This window comes from Panicum virgatum, chromosome 9K (assembly GCF_016808335.1).
Source record: "Panicum virgatum strain AP13 chromosome 9K, P.virgatum_v5, whole genome shotgun sequence".
NCBI lineage: Eukaryota > Viridiplantae > Streptophyta > Magnoliopsida > Poales > Poaceae > Panicum > Panicum virgatum.
In genome coordinates this window covers 19,883,770-19,902,712 of record NC_053144.1, presented here as the reverse complement: position 1 = coordinate 19,902,712, position 18,943 = coordinate 19,883,770, and the positions used below count along the sequence as shown (strand labels likewise).

At 47.8% G+C, this 18,943-nt stretch overlaps 3 protein-coding genes and 1 pseudogene across 4 annotated transcripts; all 4 read left to right on the top strand.

Annotated features, from left to right (window-relative positions):
- Nucleotides 1-5,360: 5,360 nt before the first annotated feature.
- On the top strand, nt 5,361-8,886 carry LOC120650639 (probable prolyl 4-hydroxylase 3). Its single transcript, XM_039927817.1, has 8 exons — nt 5,361-5,710; nt 5,840-5,927; nt 6,728-6,825; nt 6,906-7,003; nt 7,878-8,007; nt 8,098-8,285; nt 8,379-8,475; nt 8,597-8,886. Exons 1-7 carry the CDS (start codon nt 5,454-5,456, stop codon nt 8,450-8,452), a joined length of 933 nt encoding a protein of 310 aa, XP_039783751.1. The 5' UTR covers nt 5,361-5,453; the 3' UTR covers nt 8,453-8,475; nt 8,597-8,886.
- Nucleotides 8,887-9,410: 524 nt separating this feature from the next.
- On the top strand, nt 9,411-12,160 carry LOC120650638 (lanC-like protein GCL2). Of its 2 annotated transcripts, none has more exons than XM_039927815.1 (7): nt 9,411-9,552; nt 9,693-10,011; nt 10,121-10,299; nt 10,405-10,522; nt 10,678-10,794; nt 10,909-11,223; nt 11,590-12,160. In XM_039927815.1, the coding sequence occupies exons 2-7, from the start codon at nt 9,718-9,720 to the stop codon at nt 11,926-11,928; spliced, it is 1,362 nt and encodes a 453-aa protein (XP_039783749.1). In that variant the 5' UTR covers nt 9,411-9,552; nt 9,693-9,717; the 3' UTR covers nt 11,929-12,160. The 2 variants fall into 2 exon arrangements, with proteins under 2 accessions (XP_039783749.1, XP_039783750.1); XM_039927816.1 differs by having other exon boundaries at nt 9,412-9,552; nt 10,411-10,522.
- A 396-nt stretch (nt 12,161-12,556) lies between these two features.
- LOC120647798 lies at nt 12,557-13,769 on the top strand (annotated as a pseudogene).
- A 391-nt stretch (nt 13,770-14,160) lies between these two features.
- On the top strand, nt 14,161-15,793 carry LOC120648566 (ATP-dependent DNA helicase 2 subunit KU80-like). Its single transcript, XM_039925311.1, has 3 exons — nt 14,161-14,315; nt 14,720-14,801; nt 14,979-15,793. The coding sequence occupies exons 1-3, from the start codon at nt 14,236-14,238 to the stop codon at nt 15,225-15,227; spliced, it is 411 nt and encodes a 136-aa protein (XP_039781245.1). The 5' UTR covers nt 14,161-14,235; the 3' UTR covers nt 15,228-15,793.
- Nucleotides 15,794-18,943: the final 3,150 nt, after the last annotated feature.

Sequence of the window (18,943 nt, the reverse complement as noted above, 5' to 3'; positions counted from 1 at the left end):
CGCCGTTATCTCAGTTGAGCTCAAACAGAACCGTTTTTGGCTCTGTGGGTGGTCTAAAATGACCTGCGGACCGTCCGGTCCATGGGGGCGGACGGTCCGCCTTTAAAAGCTGAAACGGGCGCAGAAACTTGGTTGTTCTGTCTTGGGTGCCCAAAATGACCTGCGGACCGTCCGGTCCTTGGGGGCGGACGGTCCGCCTCCTACTGAAATTTCTGGGACAGAAACACTGCGGTTTCTGTGTGTGCTCACGTTTTGAACTGCGGACAGTCCGCCCCTGGGGAGCGGACAGTCCGCCGGTAACTTCCAGATTTAGTCAGAGACGTTTGCAAATCGGTTGGTTCGAAGTTTTGAACCGCGGACAGTCCGCCCCAGGGGCGCGGACAGTCCGCCCGGGGCTCTAACGGTCGACTCTGACACATAATCATTGCAGTTCTAGCCGTTGGTTTTAAATGGCGGACAGTCCGGTTTTTGTGAGGCGGACAGTCCGCGAAAACTCAGTTTTCACGGGATTTGAGTGTAACGGCTAGTTTGGGGGCCTCCCTCTATAAATAGAGGGTGTGGCCGGCCATTTGTGAGTGCTGAGCACTTTGGGGACTTAGTGTCCATGTGTGAGAGTGCTTGAGAGCCCTCTACTCACTCTAACTTGATAGTATTCATCCGATCGAGTGAGAGAGCGATTCTAGTGCGATTGCTTTGAGAGATTGCATCGAGTGGCACTAGGTGATCGTGTTGCAAGCCGGTGTGCTTGTTACTCTTGGAGGTTGCCACCTCCTAGACGGCTTGGTGGCAAGAGACTCCGTTGAAGCCCGCAAGAAGTTTGTGCGGTGCTCCGGAGAAGAGTTTGTGAGGGGTATTGTGCTCACCCCGCGGGAGCCGCGAAGAGCAACTCTAGTTGAGCGAGACGTGAAAAGCAACAAGTGGTCCGGCCGGATCATGTGCTAGAGCTCGGTGTGAGCACTCCACGTGGGAGAGTGTGACTTGAGAGTCACCACTAGCAAGAGGATCGGCGGCAACCTTGGAGCTTGTCTCAACGGGGATTAGCTTGGTGGCAACCAAGTGAACCTCGGGATAAAAATCACCGTGTCAACTTTGTCTACTCTTCTCGGTGGTTTGCTTTCTCCAAATCACAAGCATTGTATTTACATTGTTCTATATCTTGTGCTTGTGTAGTTGCTCTCTAGTGATTAGTTAGCTTGTGTAGCTTGCTAATCAACTTCTTGCTTGTGTAGCTAGAAGTAGAGATCCTAGTGTATCTAGTTAGCTTGTGTAGCTTAATTAGTTGCTCTTGCTTAGATTGTGTAACTAAGCAAGTTGAGCTCTTGGATTTGGATTGTGTATCCTTGTCCTTGAGCATCTAGTGAGCTTAGGTTGGCTTTGTGCTTTTGCTCATTAGAATTGTGTAGGAGCTCCCGCGGTTTGTGAAGTACTAGTGCTTAGGCTTGTGTGTCTTGGCATTAGATTTATTAAGAGAGCTCTTACTAGCTTGGCACTCCATTTGCTTTGTGTAGGATCTTTTTTGGAGGTGCCTTAGAGTTATAGTTAGAGGGGTGTAGTCTTGGCTAAGCGAATAGTTTCAATTCCGCATAAGTTTCGGTTAGCCGGCGCAATTAGTTTTAGAAAGGACTATTCACCCCCCCTCTAGTCCGCCATCTCGACCCTACACCAGTTCCAATTAATCTAACCACACCACCGGTCAGACCGGCCCCTCCGACCGGTCAGACCGGTCCTACCTAGATCAAAAACTGGAATCCATGTCGCGGTTAACTAGCCCACCAATTTCAAATCCTTCTAGGCCCTAGTTCAGAGATGCATATAGACGATCTTGACCCACGGAACTCGACTCAAATCTCCTAGAAAGATGGATTTACCCAACCCTAGATGAGATACCTTGGATGAATCAACTAGCCCACAAATTATGAATTCCTTCTAGGCTTTAGTTCAGCGATGCAAGTGGATATGTTTGACTAGAGAAAATCAATTAGAACCACCTAGACAAGGAGATCAATCCACCCCAAGCTTGATTACCTTGGATGGATTCTTCCCCACGAGGAACTTGGAATCCCCGGCACCCCAGGAAGGAGCACGTGGAGGAGATGATCACCTACGCAAATCCGAAGCTCCCATGGCCTCGAAATCAAAGGGAGAGGGAGGATTGAAGAGCTTAGGGCTTGGGTAGGGGATGAGAGGGAGAGAGCTTGGCAGGAGAGCTGAACACGGGGTGAGGATGAGTGAGTTGGTGGGGAGAAGAGAGAGAGTGATTTAAATGTTGTGGGGGTCCAAAACGGTTGAAACAGGTTCAACCGGTCAGACCGGTTGTCTCGATCGGTCAGACCGGTCTGGCCCAGACTGACATGAAGACTTTTTATTTAGTGATTTGTCGCGTGAGTTAGAAACTAATTACCATTTTAATTTAATTATAGGCGGTTAACACATGAGGTGTTACATTTGTCCCCCAAGCATGGCTAGGGATGACTGGGCACCGCCATATTGCCCAGCGAGGGATGCCCGGAGCGGCGCGTAGTTGACGCCGTGTTTCTCGCTCCATGAGCACAGTTCGGTACTAATCAAAGGGTGTGTTTAGTTCATTTTGCAAAAATGTGTAAAGATGTAAACAGGGCATTTGAAGTATTAAATGAAGTCTATTTGTAAAATTTTTTGCATAGATGGGTTGTAAATCGCGAGAAGAATCTAATGATGCTAATTAATCTATGTTTAATCAATAATTAGCGGATGGATGGTTACTGTAGCATCACTATTGCAAATTATGAATTAAGTAGGCTCATTAGATTCGTCTCGCGATTTACAGTCCATCCATGCAAAAAGTTTTGTAAATAGACTTCATTTAGTGTTTCAAATTAGAGATTCCGTTTCACTTTAATACGTTTACGTTTTTTTGCGTTTACATGTAAAGATCTAAACAGGGCCAAAATCAAACTACAATAGATGATGATGCGTGCGGTGGTTCTGCAAGCCAGCGAGGATTGGAGTACGTGGGAGTCGGATTGGAGAGGCAGACTGTCTTGCGTGCGCGGTACGCGAGAAGAAGAGAGAGATCAGTGCGGCCGCCTCAGACATACCACCGTTGCCCACTTCAAGCATGTCTACAGCGCCGTCGAAACATGCGGAGGGTGTGGTTAGCGATCTTAACAATCAACGAATGTCTGAGAAATAGATATATATAAACATGAAACGCAATACTACATGGCGTGTTTTTCCTAATTCATCGTGATGAACCTTGCATGTAAAAAGAAGTGATATACCTTGATGAGTCGCCATAAAAATGGCACCGCTTAACTTGACTAAAAAAGTGCTACAAATAGAGGTGGTAAAGGGTTTTAAAATTTGAATTAGATAATCTAAAGAGCCAGACTTTAAAAATATTAGACTCTAATTTTGTACAATTAAGAGCTGATGACCAAGTTGGTTTGTGAAAAAGTCAGGCATGATCCGTTACCGCCGTCTGGTGCATTCAACTTCGTGATGCCTGATTGGTTCAGACCGTTAATTTCGTGGACCTATTGCCAAAATCCGGCACAAGAAATCCAGTCTGTCCTTTTTGCTCGAGAACGTGAAGCCATGCCTCGAGCCACCAAATGACCAAACCATTTCCCCTCCTCTCGAGCACCTGGAGCCAAAATCTGGTGCAGGCGGTAAGGATGGCAGTGGGTTGGGTTTGGGGCGGATATCCGCGGATTTCGGGTTTCGGGTTTCGGTTTTGGGTTTTAGTTTATGCCCACGGATTTTCGGATTCGGATACCCGAAATCTAACGGGTTTGGGGCGGATCTTAATCTTTACCCACGGATCCACCGTCGGGGCTCCGGAAAGCAACACGAGCTTGGCCACACACGAGCAGCCCAAGGCCCACACGGCTTGCTGCAGGAGCACTCCTCCGCATGGGCCAGTCCAAGGCAGCCAGACCAGAGGCAGCTCCCACGGGAGTGGACAGGCCAGAAGCTGGCCCGTGGCCCAAAGCAAGCAGGCAGCCTGCACGGTGTCGCGTCCAGCAGCTACAGAGCAAGCAGCGCGCCCAGCAGGGGTTCACCGCGCAGCCCGTTAGCGCACAACCGCACACGGTGAAGCAGTAACGCATGGTTTGTGAACTTTTTTTCGGGTTTTGGATAATTCGTTGGGTTTCGGGTATCCGCGGATTTCGGTTTTGGGGATGGATTTTCACCCGAATCGGTGTTCGGGGCGGGTTCGGATTTTAAATTCGGGTTTCGGGTTTGGGTGGCCAGACACTCCACCCGACCCGAACCCGACCCGTTGCCATCCTTAGCAGCGGCCAATGTCAATCTCACTGGCGGCACTCGCACGTACAAAATGCACGAGCGCGACCAGACCTTTTCATACTTCGATCCAGTGAAGTGGCTTCCTCCCCGTGCTCTCTACTCTCTACTGCTGCCTTCAGCTTCTGATGATGAAACAAAGCGCACGACGAGCGAGCCCCATGGCTTCTTCGGTCCTGGGTCAAGTGCATGGAGGTCGTGTTTGGATCGGTCTGGAAGATTTTAGCAACAGTGTGCGCACGTTTTCCGATAAAAAATATCGTATGTATAGAGTACTAAATGAAATCCATTTGCCAAACTTTTTAGGGATTCACGACGAATCTAATGACGATAATTAATTGATGATTGATTGCTACAATAATCATCTTCTAATTACGCGGTCAAAGACCTCATTAGGTTGTTTAGTATTCCTAGCGCAGGGTTCTGAAGTTGGTTTTATGAATTGATTTTATTTGACACTTTAATTAGCGGTCAAAGTTGATAAAATTTCTAGTCCAAATTTTTCTAGTACAAACCAAACAGGGCTAAATTCTCTAGCCCAACAAGTTTTTCTTTTTCTTTTTTTGCCAAGTTTTTCTTTTGAGGGGTCTCCAGCCCAACAAGTAACCCACGTGGATACGGCCTAGATGGGCTGTGTTTAGATCCGTAAAATAATGGTAAAAAAGCCGCATCAGACACTGTAGTATACTGTAGCACTTTTCGTTTGTATATGATAATTGTTGTCCTATCATGACCTAACTAGGCTCAAAAGATTCGTCTCGTCGTGTACATCAAAACTATACAATTACTTTTTTTATTTACCTATATTTAATGCTCTATACACGAGGAAAGAGATTTGATGCGATAGATAAACAGTAAAGTTTGGATGGAGAAATTTTGAAACTAAACACAGCCATGGATGGACTTTGTACGACGTGGGGCCCACCCGCTACCCGCCTGACACGTCACATACCGAACCCGGCCGCGCCTCGCCGTACCGACGACCAGCGCACCGTGTCCCCCCGCAGCATTCTGCATCCTTTGCGATAAAAAAACCCGCGACTCAGGCCAGAGAGAGAGAGAGAGAGAGAGAGCTAGAACCACCGGCAGGAGGAGAGCGGGAGAGGAGGCAAGAGGCAGCGGGCCCGACGCGCGTGCCCTGCGACGCGGGCGGGCGGGCGGGCGGCATGGCGGGCCGAGCGGCGGGGCGGGGCGGGAGGCCGCTGCTGGGCGGCGTCGGCGGCGGCGGCGGGGGCGGGAAGCGGGGCGCGAGGCCGTCGACGGCCGTCGTGGCGGCGCTGCTGCTGGCGTGCGCGGCGCTGCTCCTCCTCCTCGCGCTCGGCGCGCTCTCGCTGCCGGGGGCCTCCGACGGCGCCGGGACCCGCGGCGCGGGCCTCGCGCGCCCACGCCCGCGCGCGCGCTTCCGCAGATCCGCCACCGAGTCGTGCGTTTTTTTCCTGTTCCTCCTCTCCCCCGCCTCCGTCTCCTCGATCTCTCTCTCGCGCGCGCGCTCGTTTGGTTTCCTGCGAGATGCTAACCGCGTGGCTGCTCGCGCGCGCGTTGCGTGCTGCAGGGGGCTGGAGGTGCGCGGGGAGAAGGGGGAGCCGTGGACGGAGGTGCTGTCGTGGGAGCCCCGCGCGTTCGTGTACCACAACTTCCTCGTGAGTCCCTCGCTTCATTCGTTTTTGTTTTGTACAATGTATCCCATGTTCTAGATGCGATTTTGCTCCATGCATCAGGAGATCTCGAGCCCCCCCCCCCCCGGTTCTGTTGAAATCTTAGTTGAGCAATTGGCGAGACACCAGGCCATTAGTTGACACCTCGATTATGCGATCGAATTTACTGAGCCCTCTGCCGAAATCCGTTGTTCCTTTTTCAGTAACGTTTACAAATGCTCTGGGCAGCCCTGTCCCCGAAGTCGTTCAACTTATATGTACAGAAACAAAGTGGGAACCGGTGATGCTGCGAATGGGATACTGGAAATGTTGTTTTGATGACTCTATTACAGATCTTGGCGGCCGCAATCAGTTAGTTTACTTGAAATGGCTAGTGTACATATGGGATACAGCTGTCATTGAGCTTCACGAGAGTTTGGGCACATCAGGTGCTACATTGTACTCGCCATTCATAGTCGTTGTCTCATAGTGTCACACAGCTTGTGAATTGCTAAAAGTGGTGGATCTGGAGTCTAAACTCAGGTTTTGACCATATGGTCTGGATGTTTCCATCATGTTAAGCTTATCATCTGAACTCATAGTTATCCACTTGCCAATTCATTTGAGTGATGCAAATGAATTCATGTTTGCTGCTGCAGTGGCTGCATCATAGAAAAGAAAGTAATGTCAGGATTGGTGGTCGTGGTCAATTGTTCATATTCAACTCTGTTTTTAGTGCTGATTGTTTCCAATTGCTTCACCAAGACTAAGTTATGAGTTATGACTGAATTTTATGTTATTCTCAGTCCAAGGAAGAATGCGACTATTTGATTTCGCTGGCAAAGCCTCACATGAAGAAGTCAACAGTAGTTGATTCAGCAACTGGAGGGAGCAAAGATAGCAGGTCTGAACATAGCTGAAGTTACAATTTCAGGGATGTTACACCACCTGTGGTGCTCATTTTGCTTGCTGCGGTATATGCAGGGTGCGGACAAGTTCAGGAACGTTTCTTAGAAGAGGGCAGGACAAAATTATTCGTACAATTGAGAAAAGGATAGCAGATTACACCTTCATACCTGTAGGTACGTTGTAGTTACCATGTGTTTAAAAGTTGAATTTTATGTGTATTATTCTATGAACAAAATTCCGGTATGGTCAACAGACATTTAATCATTAGATTAATGTTTGGATGGTGCTGTTTGACACAGCTAACTCGTACATTTGAAAAATTTTCAGTTTTATTTCGGAAATAGTCTGCTTCATGGAATGACTCGAAAGTCCTGACTACTGCCTTAATGTTTAAGTGGTGCCTACCTTCAAAGTACACTTTAGGTCCAGCATACAAATAAAATAGGCCGTGTTAGAATTCAAAAAGTCATGACTCCTGCTTTAACTACCTCACTGAATCACCAAATCGTACATGATGTACTGCACTAGAGATTATTAACACAATCACTATCTGCAAATGTACTAAACTGTGCATTAGGTAGCATGCTGTGTTCTTTGGTATAATTTGGAGGTTTCAATGTCGTACATGTTGCTCTTTAAGGTTTCAGTAAAGACTGCATGCTGTGGAAAAAAAAATGAATGTACTGATTGTGCAGCGACCAGTCTCAAAACTTAGATTTTTAGAACAGTACAGCATGTGCAGTAGCTAAATTTTGATGGTTTGACATCTAAACATACATTTTAAACCAAAAGGTACATACCCAACAATATGGCGAGGTACACAACAAGTCCCCAAGCTACAAGAATCAACTCTATTTCAGCGAATAGAAACAAATAATAACCCATTACAGCAAATTTTGATGACCAATCGTAAATGTAAACAAAAATCATGAAATGCAACTAGTCTTTCTTTGGCCATTGGTGCCTCGGTGCCTGGCTATTTTCGTTTGCAATTTTACTTCAAATGCCATTACCCCCTCTCTTTATAATTTCCCTGTAATTTTGCAGAGCATGGAGAGGGTCTTCAAGTCCTCCACTATGAAGTTGGGCAGAAGTACGAGCCTCACTTTGATTACTTCCATGATGATTACAACACCAAAAATGGAGGCCAGCGTATAGCAACTCTTCTTATGTATCTGTATGTACTATAGTATCGTATTCTTTGTATATGTGCCATTGATGAGCAAATTGACACTTATCTTTTTTCATGGCAATTGTTATTTACTAGTTCGGATGTTGAAGATGGTGGCGAGACCGTGTTCCCTTCAGCGCCAGTAAACAGCAGCTCATCACCATTTTATAATGAGCTATCTGAATGTGCAAAGAATGGTCTATCTGTTAAACCGAAGATGGGAGATGCGCTACTCTTCTGGAGCATGAAGCCTGATGGATCCCTGGATCCCACAAGCCTTCATGGTGAAATTTCTAATCTTCATGAAATGGCATATTTTGCAGCAGTAGTGTTATGCCACAGTACTCTGACCCTTTTCAACTGCAAATTCTCTTTAGGTGGATGTCCGGTGATAAAAGGCAATAAATGGTCATCGACAAAGTGGATGCGCGTTCATGAGTACAAAATTTAGATACAAGAAAACACAGACCTCAGGTACTAGAATTCGCTCAGAAACCAGAATGGTCCTTGAACTGTGTTATTAGTTTACATACTGCAAAAGTAGTGCTGGGCGGGTAGGTTCCTAATTTATTGGATTTTTCTTAACACCTTGCAGGTCACACACAGGTTCGGATTTGCGGAAATTTTAGCACAAGTTGAGGGCGTCGATTTTCAATAGAGGATCAATTTACAGTTTTCCTTTCTAGCTGTTACTGAGGCTTCGTCTTAGGCACCATGTTGTACATTAACATGTTAGGCTGGTAAACTTTATCATTCAGAAGAGATGGACGCGTGGGTGTATAAACTGTCATTGCCCTTATTCAAATCAAGATAGGATGTCATATATAGATGGTGAAAACAGCTTCTTCTTTTCTTAAAAAAAATGGTGTGGTGCATACGTCCTAAGCGGAAGGAATGGCAAGATTGAAGAAGCTTGTGCTATCTTAAGACGAGTTTGTGTTAATGTAAACGGAAACTGGATCACGCAAACATTGTTGCAAAGTTTTTTTTTTTTGAAAATTTGTTGCAAAGCTTGGAATCTGTGTGACGGACACATCTGTGACTGGTGAGACACGGGCGAATATAAAGGCCAGTTGGCAACTCGTGGCTAGTCCTCCGGCGAACTCTCTGATTTCCCAGGGCTTTGACATTTGTAAAGGAAGCGGCAGCTCGTGCAGGAACACGCTCCCTTTTTTTTCCTGAACGGAGGAATGCAAAATAAATAAAGAAATAGAGAAACTACGTAAAAATAATAGGAATGGAATGACAAAACAGAGGATCGTAAAATCAAGAAATGTAGGAAACTTCAGTTGGTAGGTCCATGCTGCCCAAGCTGCATCTCCCTAGACATAGTTTTCTAAAAAAAAATAGACATCGTGCTGATCAGACGACACGATTACACCAGCTTTCGGGTAACGGCAACCAGACGCGGACCAACGCCGAGAGGAGACGAGCAGCAGCAGTTCGTCGGGAGCAGGAAAATCAGCGGCGCGCTCCACGCGTTGCTCCGAGCGCGCGACAGACGTGCCACCATCACCAGCGCCGCGGCGTCCAGCGACCTCGCGAGCACTTTTTCACCCCGTTCGGCTGGTGGACAGCCTCCAGCCTCTATAGTATTTCTCTCTCACACAACTCCAGCTTCAGCCTCCAACAACCAGCCAGACAACAGTGTTTTTCTCTCACACAACTCCAGCTCAGGATCCGGCTCCAGCTTTATAACCCCAGCGCGCGGCAGGCATGGGGAACGGCGGCGGCGGGACTTGCGAGAAGGCGAAGGCCACCGAAGGTCTCGCCACCCGTCGCGAACCACCACCCTCCTCTTCCTCGCGCGCCTCCAAGTCGAAGCGGGGTCGGAGCACGCGCGGCGACGCCATGGCCGACCGCTTCTTCCCTAACGACTTCCCCGACTTCGTCGCCGAGGCCGGCGGCGGCGGCGGCGACCGGCCCGCGGGGCTCCGGGGCCTGCTCTCGCTCCCGTACGCCAGGCTCTCCGACCGCTTCCTCCGCGCCGCGCGCCGCCTCAAGGACAAGGCACGGCGCCGCGCTACTCGATTGCTCTCTACGGTTTCCTGCCGCGCGCCCGCCAGCTGCTCGACTGATTGCTCGGTCCCGCTTCTGCCCCCCTGGGCCCTGGCTGCAGGTGGTGGAGGAGACGTGGGTGAAGCCGGGGCGCCAGGTGACGGACTACACGCTCTACACGGGCGCGCTCGGGACGGCGCTCCTGCTGTTCAAGTCCTTCCGGGTCACCGGCGACCGCGGGGACCTCGCCCTCGCTGCCGACATCGTCCGCGCCTGCGACGACGCGTCGCAGGGACTGCCGTAAGATGAAGCCCTGTTCTGGTCGCGCTTGATACTTGTTGATTTTGTTGCGGTTACTGGTTGATAATGATATGGAGGGGTGTGGCCATGCCATGGGTGTGTAAGGCGCAGGTTCTTGACATTCATATGTGGGAGGGCCGGTGTCTGCGCTCTTGGGGCGGTGATTGCCAAGCATTGCGATGACCAGTTGAGGCTCACCCAATATCTGAGCTCCTTCGATGAGGTGAGGCTTCTGATAAGCATAATTCGGGTTTATGGGTCGATTTGTTACCTGTGTCTTCAATGTGCTGTTGCTACATGGCTGTACAACAACAGATGGCATAATTGGTAGTAGTCCTGATGTTGTAGACTCACCTGTTCTTGTTTGTGATTTTGTAGATAACAATCACCGAGAAAGTACCAAATGAGTTGCTGTATGGAAGGGCGGGGTATCTATGGGCTTGCTTGTTCTTGAATAAGCATCTCAGCGAGAAGACGATCCCTCTTGAACACATTGTATGTTGATGATGTAGTTCTGTTATATAATTTCCTTTCACATTTCCTTTTTTCAATTAGGCTCATGTGAAAGGCACCGGAAATCTTACTGGATCAACCACTTCAATTGTGTAGAATTCTGTGGCAAAGGACATCATTAAGGAGGGAAGAAAGCTGTCAAGCAAGGGGAGTAGCCCGCTGATGTACGAATGGCATGGGAAGAAGTACTGGGGCGCTGCCCATGGTCTTGCTGGAATCATGCACGTGCTCATGCACACTGAACTTAAACTGGATGAGCAGGATGATGTGAAGAACACCCTGCTGTACATGACCAAGAACAGATTTCCTAGTGGCAACTATCCCTCAAGTGAAGGCAATGAGTCTGATCGGTTGGTGCATTGGTGTCATGGTGCCCCTGGTGTTGCGCTGACACTGGCTAAAGCATATGAGGTGATTGCTCCATCTGTTTACACTTACACTTGCTCTAATGCATTTTGTTTTATCTAAAACACGTAGGAGAGCTGGGTATGAATACTATCATTTCATTATAGAAGAAAAAAGGTACAGCTCATGTACATGCACGCAACAACAAGAAAAACAACGTCCAGAAAGAAAAGGCACCAGCCCTATCCTGGCAACAAATCCTGGAGATCCCTAGCACCAGCTTCTCTACTGCATCTCCCATTGTGTGTCTGCATGTTTATTCAGTATAGTTTTCAGATTTGGCAGTGTTTAAATGATAGACTGAAGCTGTGAATAACTTGTTGATCGATTAATCCTTGTATGTCATCGTGGGTAACTGCATTTGTATTTCAGGTCTTCCATGATGATCATTTCAAGCAATCAGCTGCAGATGCTGCGGAGGTTGTCTGGAACCGAGGGCTTCTGAAGAGAGTTGGGATATGTCACGGCGTAAGCGGGAATGCCTACGTGTTCCTCTCACTGTACAGGCTGACTGGCAACATCGAGTACCTCTATCGAGCAAAGGCTTTTGCATGCTTTCTTCTCGAGAAAGCTGATGAGTTGATCGCCGAGGGAGCGATGCATGGTGGTGATCGCCCGTTTTCACTGTTTGAAGGGAAGGCTGGGATGGCATACCTCCTCTTGGATATGATTGATCCATCCGAATCAAGGTTCCCAGCATATGAACTTTGATAGACCTCATCTGTACACTGTACACTTTTCCTGTGAGTTGTGAGGTTCAGTGATCCACGAGTCTGAAGAACTTGGTGTTTTGTTTTCTTGTTTACTCTGTTGTAACGTGCAACTTGGACCTTGGTAGCATTTACTGTTTTGTAAATTTTAGTGTTCCCGATGTCGCAAACTTGACCTTTTGTAAAGTATATGTGCGAAACGATCTGCCAATAAGGATAATGTTTATGATGAATATGCGTGTACTTCTCTTTTTTCTGCTATGAGGGCGGAATTTGACCCTACGACTTCTGATTGTAACGAAATCTTCACAGTTAAGAGTATCGTTATACACCTACGGCTGTTTCAGAATGCAACATATTGAAGTTTGCGGGATATCTTCTATGTAATCTGGAGCAGTTTTTATGGAACTGAAAAATTCTTCCGCTCATCAAACCCCTAACCCGTAACCAGACAGCAGATTATCGTCGTCACATTGTCGCTCACTTTAGGAAATTTTGGGTTTTTGCTTAAATTGGTATGAGATCCTAGGGTTTGGATCCAATTGCTCCTAGGCCTGCTTAAAAGCCTGAGAGTGAGACTGAGAGGCACCAGCATACTTTACAGAGCACCTCTTATATTTTCGTTAAAAATGCTCTCACAGTGGCGTTCTAAAAAGATGCCAGACGTTCCTCTCGGTGATGCTGTCCGAGCAAGGCTGCAGCAATTTGCTGCAATGAACAAGTTAAAGAAGAAAGTACTAAGGGTAGGGTTTACTGCATGTTGGTAAAAAAAGAAGTTATCCTTATTGAACAGAAATTAGTATATATAATTTTTCTTGCATAGAAAGTGCATTCTAAAGTAACTTAATTTATTCTTAAACATCTGCAGGTAATTGCTGAGCATCTGTCTGTGGAGGAAGCAGCTGACATAAAGCAAATGTTTGATAAAATGGATGTGACAAGAACGGCAAGCTAACATTCGAGGAATTCAAGGCTGGGCTTCGTAAACTTGGATACCAAATGCCTGATTCAGACCTTCGGGTCATAATGGATGTTATTTACTTATGAAAGATGCGCTAATATAACCTAGTACAGAAATATTATGGACAAACTTGTTAATGTTAATTTAAATGCTCTGCAGGCTGATGTTGATAAAAATGGGACCCTGGACTACGCTGTATTTGTCACCGTGTCTATTCATGTGAGGAAAATAGGAAATGATGAACACATTCAAAAGGCCTTCACATACTTCGACCGGAATAAGAGTGGGTACATAGAAATTGAAGAGCATAGAGAGGCACTGGCTGACGAAAATGGAGGGAACTGATGAAGACATTATCGATGGCATCATCCGGGATGTGGACACAGATAAGGTAAGCAAAATCTAGCTTCCCTAGACCATGAAACTAGTTCTTTTCCATTGATAACCAGGAAACTAATTTGTAGAGCATCCTTGATGGTAAATAGCCGTGCCTTGCTTATGACTGCATGGCGGTCAAAGTTCAGATGCTGCTATGGGTTTATTTAAACTGAAGGATTGTTTGACCGTTATCAACATGTGGGGCCAAGAAAGGATACAGCAAGGGCACATGACCTAATATGATTGGTTGTTTAGAGTAATTAATCAAAAGGAGCTATGATTTGACAAGTTCAAATCCCTGTATATAGTTACAAGACCATTCTGCCCGGTCATCCTAACAAGCAGGACCTTATCTGTCGATGTTCTCAGGATGGGAAAAATAAGCTACGAGGAGTTCGCGGCGCTGACTGGAGGAAGGCGTCCCGGCAGTACTCGCGGCAGCGATTCAGCAACCTGGCCTGAAGCTCCAGAAGGACGGGTCCATCGGCGCCGAGACACGGTAGGGCACTGAGCAGAGGAGTAGAGAACGGCAGGAAATTAAACACCGCGCTGGAGTCTTGAGGCTGTGTTTGTGCGTAGCTATTTCTTTCATGTTTCTCTGTTACCCGGTAAAAAAAGAAAAATCTTCCCTTGAGCTGTGATTCTTGGGTTTTTAAAGATGGCCCATTACATCGTTCTTTGTATTTCACTCAGGTTTGCCTGTACGTTGGCCCATTAGCTGTTTCGATCATGGGCCACGTCGATGTCCCGCTAACATTTTGGGCTCCCTTTGTTCGGTGCTTGAACAGCCTGTTTGTCTTATTTTCTACTAGTATGTCCTTATTACTTCCTCTAAAAAAAAAAGTATGTCCTTATTACTCCTTCCTGTGCTTGGCAATTCGGCATACCGCATACTGTATCAGCTGCGCCGGCGGCCGTTGTCCTCTGCATCGCTCCTCTTCGTCTTCATCCGTAACTTACGCTTTCTTGATGCGCAAGTTGGCATTGGATCTCGAGCGTGGGATTCCTGGCTGCGGTGCTCTTGGTTCTCTCCAGCTGCTGGTACACTGGTACTTCTCTTGACTAGAGGATTTTTACCTTCCTGCTTGATTAGGGTTCCATGCTCCTTGGGGTTCTTGATTTGTTTCTGATTTTGATATTCCCTTCCGTGTGCTCCGCTTCATTATGCGATACTTCGGACACATGCGTGGAGCACTAAATGTAGTTGAAAAAAATAACAAATTACACAGTTTAACTGATTATCATAAGATGAATCTTTTAAAGTTAATTAATTTATGATTGGACATTATTTGTTAAGGAACAACGAAATATGCTACAGTACCAGAATTCAAACTTTTTTTTTGAAATAATACACACCCTCACAGCTGTTCGGCCTCTCCTTGATTTTGATACTTGCCTTCTGTGTTTTCGATCTGCGTGCGCATTCCTTTCTTAACTATCCCCTTCTGTTCAGGTTCTGCAGGCTGCAGCACGCTTCACGTTGCTGCTCCTGCTCTTGGAGGGGTCTTCGTTTTTGCCTTCATACCTCCTGCGAGGTGAGCCTTCCGCTACTCTTCTCTTTACTTATTTTCCATGCTTTATCAGCTCGGGGGTTCCTATCACCTGCATTCAGCTCCATTGCAGCTCTGCAATGCACATGATTGTCTTCTGCTACTAGCGTGTTCCTTCCTCTCTCTTTCCCCCTTTAATGCATGCGAAGGTTATATGTGCAGGTGCTGGTGTGTAAGGAAATGACCGAGGAAAAATTCCCAACTTTCAATAAGTATTCTGACAAGGCTCCAAGTGATAAATTTGCCTTTCATGAAGTGAATTTGATCTTGAGTACAGAAAGACTGTCAAATCAGTCAAAGTTGTTCCGCATAGATCAAAGAATTAAAGGGTACCTTTATGGTCAGCAAGTCGTCCCCATATCATCTGCTGCAAAATTCAAACCAGAGAAAAGGGTATCTTTGATATTGTGAGTTTCGTTTTTGGTTTGCAATTTTGCAAGTAGTTTGGCATGTTTATGAACCAGGACACTTATGAGATCAGCATATTACCTTTGCTGGCAGTCTAATTCTTTTCCAGCTTACACTTTTTGTCCAGTTTTCCTTTACTTTAGATTATGTTTCAGATTAGATTGAGGGCTTACTTGGAAGACGCTGAAACCTTTCAGGATTCCTTTGCGATGTAGGATTTTCCTGGTCGCATTCACCAATCCACATTGCAGATGCTAACCTGAAGAATTAGGCATCCTGCTTCTGCAGCCATGTGGTCATGCTTTGCTGATCCACATTACAGATGCTAATTTGGAGGCGTCACAAACTTGCATTGCATCAGTACTTTGATTGTTGTGAAACAGCTTAGGTATTTTGCTGTTAAGATGTTATCCCTCTTCGAACATCTCTACTTTTCATGTTAATTTGGTGGAGTTGTCCGATACATCTGTCTGGAAGAATGGAGTAGAAGTTGCATACCATTGCCCAAATAGTTCACAGCACCATGTTTATGGTATATGTTCGGTCTAGCTTCCTGTATCGAGCTTCATTCCGAGTATATATATATATATATATATATATATATATATATACGTTTCATAGCCCGAGCATGCTACTAACTTTTAGTCAGTATGTGGTCTTTTATCCTGCTGTAAATGATGTTTCATTTTGGAATGGCCACTTTTTTTTCCGTTTATTATGTTGGGAAGCATCCTATGCGTTTGGAAGAATTTCATTGGCACGATCATGTGACGCTTGCAGCTGGAGTTCCAGACTTGCCCATGCTACTGATATTTTTTAAATCAATCCAACCAAAAAATGAATTGGAAAATAGGACACGATTACATTCTTTTTCTGTCATTCCATTGCCTGTAGGTTGCCCTTATGCGTGTTCTCTGTTGAACCATTTGATCTTATGAATGTGTTTGTGGCTGTATGTGCTTGTATGGTGTTCAATGGTGTTTTATTATCAACAATAGCAAGTGATGTTCGTCGAAAAAAACAATAGCAATTGATCTGCGAGACTGCCAAAAAAACAATAGCAAGTGTTTTGCTAGGCTGGTTCGCGTGTTGTTTTTTGCGGAAAAGGAATGAGTGCGGATGGAATAATAAAGAGAACTAATTTACTATTTTAGGAGGATGGAGGAACTGATTCAAAAAAAAAATCTCGCAATTAACGATGCAGTTTACCTGGCCAGGCCCAGGAGAGTTTGGTTAATGGGTTGGTCTGGCTCAATTGGCCCAACTAGGTCTCCGCTTTCCAACGGTGTGGGGATGACGAACGGGCTCAGGGCTCTGCCGGTGTGGTGCAGAACGAATCCGCATCGAGCAACGCTACGTGTCCGCTTGATAGGAGGGTCGGCGCACGGGTCCAAGGAGAAGAGTCCGAGGCGGCACCCTCCTGTTGCTGGGCCATATATAGTAGTACAGTACAGCAACGACCAGGTCCTCTGGATCAACACAACCGCAGCCGCCGCAAGCCCGTGGAGGTTTGCTAGGCACCTGGAGCAACTCGGCGGCCGGCGGCGACTGCTTCGGCCAGGTCGGCTTCACCAAGCGTCCCGTGTCGCAACTCAAGCCGGCGATGGCGGAGGCCATAGCGGTGAACAAGGCAGCGCCGGAGGGGGCAAGGGTGTCAGCAGAACCACATCGCCAACGGCTAGAGCGTGACCCGGCACGCTCGCGTTCTGCGGATCTCCAACGGCCTGCGCTCCACGCGCACTCACGCCCGCCCAGCGCGCGCTCACCGCGCACTCGCGTCCACACCGCGCGCTCCGCCATTGCATGCGCGCTGCGCACAACGGCTGAACGCTGTCTGTACGCCATCACGGCTTGGCCCAAGGGCACCCTTTGTACACTATATATTGTACTCATTGATAATCAATATACTTGGTTCGATTGCCCTATACAACTCTACATGGTATCTGTAACACCCCGGTGTTATTTTGACGCTAATGGCGTGTTTAATCGACAATTAAGGCTAATCTCTGTCATTAGCGCTAATTGAGTCTGTTTAGAAAACATCGTTTAATCGGTTTCGATTGTGTTTTTGTCCCTGATTTGAGCTTCAAATCAATTTTCGCCCAAAACAAAAGTTGTAGATCTTTCTTTCCTCTACAACTTTTATTTTGGCCAAATTTTGAGTTGCCATATCAAAATTTGAGAATTGGAGGGTCAAAACCGAGTCAAATCATTCAATTTCGTTACTGTTTTGCCCTGTTCAGCACTGTGTGGGCGCCGACGCCCATACCGATGTGCTGGCCGTCGACGAGCTCGTCCACGCGTCGGCGATCGCGCCCCGGCGATCCTCGTCGTCCGAGCGCCGTCCTTATCATCGCGAGCACCCTGGAACCTTCCCGTCCCAGTCCGTTCCTCTCCTTCTTCCTCAGTGCACGCCGAGCTCGAGCAGAGCTCGCCGCCATTCGCCCTCCCGGCCCTAGCTCGCCACCTCGCTCGAATCCTTCGCGTCCTGAGCTGCGCAACTTCGCCCCGACCCTCCTCCACCTCTCCTCGACCCCGGCCGTGCCCAAACCCGGCCGAAATCGAGCTCCCGCCGTCGCCGCCATCGCCATTTTCCCTGGACCTCCGCCTTCTCCGTCGAGCTCCACCTTCCAGCCTCCCTCTGCTCCAATCGGGCGCACGGTGAGGTTCCTTGCCGTCTCCTCCTCCTTCCCGACCTTTTCCCCTTCGGATTCCGCGGCCGCCGCCTCTGGAACATCGCCGCGCCGCCGGTGGCCGCGCTGCCTCCGGCCGCCGCACGCTGCGGGCCGTGCCCGCGCGGCATGGGGCCGCGCCACCGCACGCGCCAGCACCGCACGGCCGCGCTGGGGCTCGCCCTGCCGCAAGCCGCTGCCGCCTGGCCTTGCGCCGGCCGGAGTGGCCGCGCCACTGCGCGCCGCCGCAAGCCACCGCCGCCCTTCCGCGTGCGCCGCCGCCCTAGCCCGCGCGCGCCCTTGTGCGCTGCCCTGCGCGCGCCCTAGCTCGGCCGCAGGCGCACAGCCCCCTGCGCGCGAGCCGCCGCGCGGCCCAGCTGGCCGGCCGGCCCCCACGGTCACCGAGCGCGCGCTCCGCGCGCCGCCGGGGAAGAACAGAGGAGCCCCTGCTCCCTCTGTTGCTCTGCGGGTGGGGCCCGCGGGTCAGTGGGGGTAGGGGTGGGTTTTGTTTTTCTATTTAGTTGATTTGAGTGAGATTTGCAAAATTCGTATAAAATCGCAGAAAAATGCGAAAAATACCAAACCAATTTTGTTAGCTTTCTAAAATCATAATCTTTAGAGGAAAAATGCTTAATCATGCATTTTATCACTTTTGCTCTGGTGAAATTTCATTTTATCTTTGACCTAGTTTATTTTGTACCACTTGTTCTATAACTCTAAAAATTATGGAAAATTCGCAGTGGCTTACTCCTTTCATGTATAGTCCACTGTAAAAGTTTCATGGCCTGTTGCTATGCACTTTTGGGTAGATCTATTTATACTTCATTTACTTGCTAGGGTTAGTTAATTGTTTCATGCATGCAAGGCAAACTCCTGTTAATCCATGCTAACCTAAGTCGCTTTAGTAGTTGTTTTCGTTGGAAGCACTTCAGGCTAAATGTTTGAACTTTGGTTTTCGCATCGTAAGCACGTATGCATTGCACCATATCCTAACTGTTGCATGTCATATTTTATTCGTGTAGACGCTACGAACGAAGCTGTCCACGA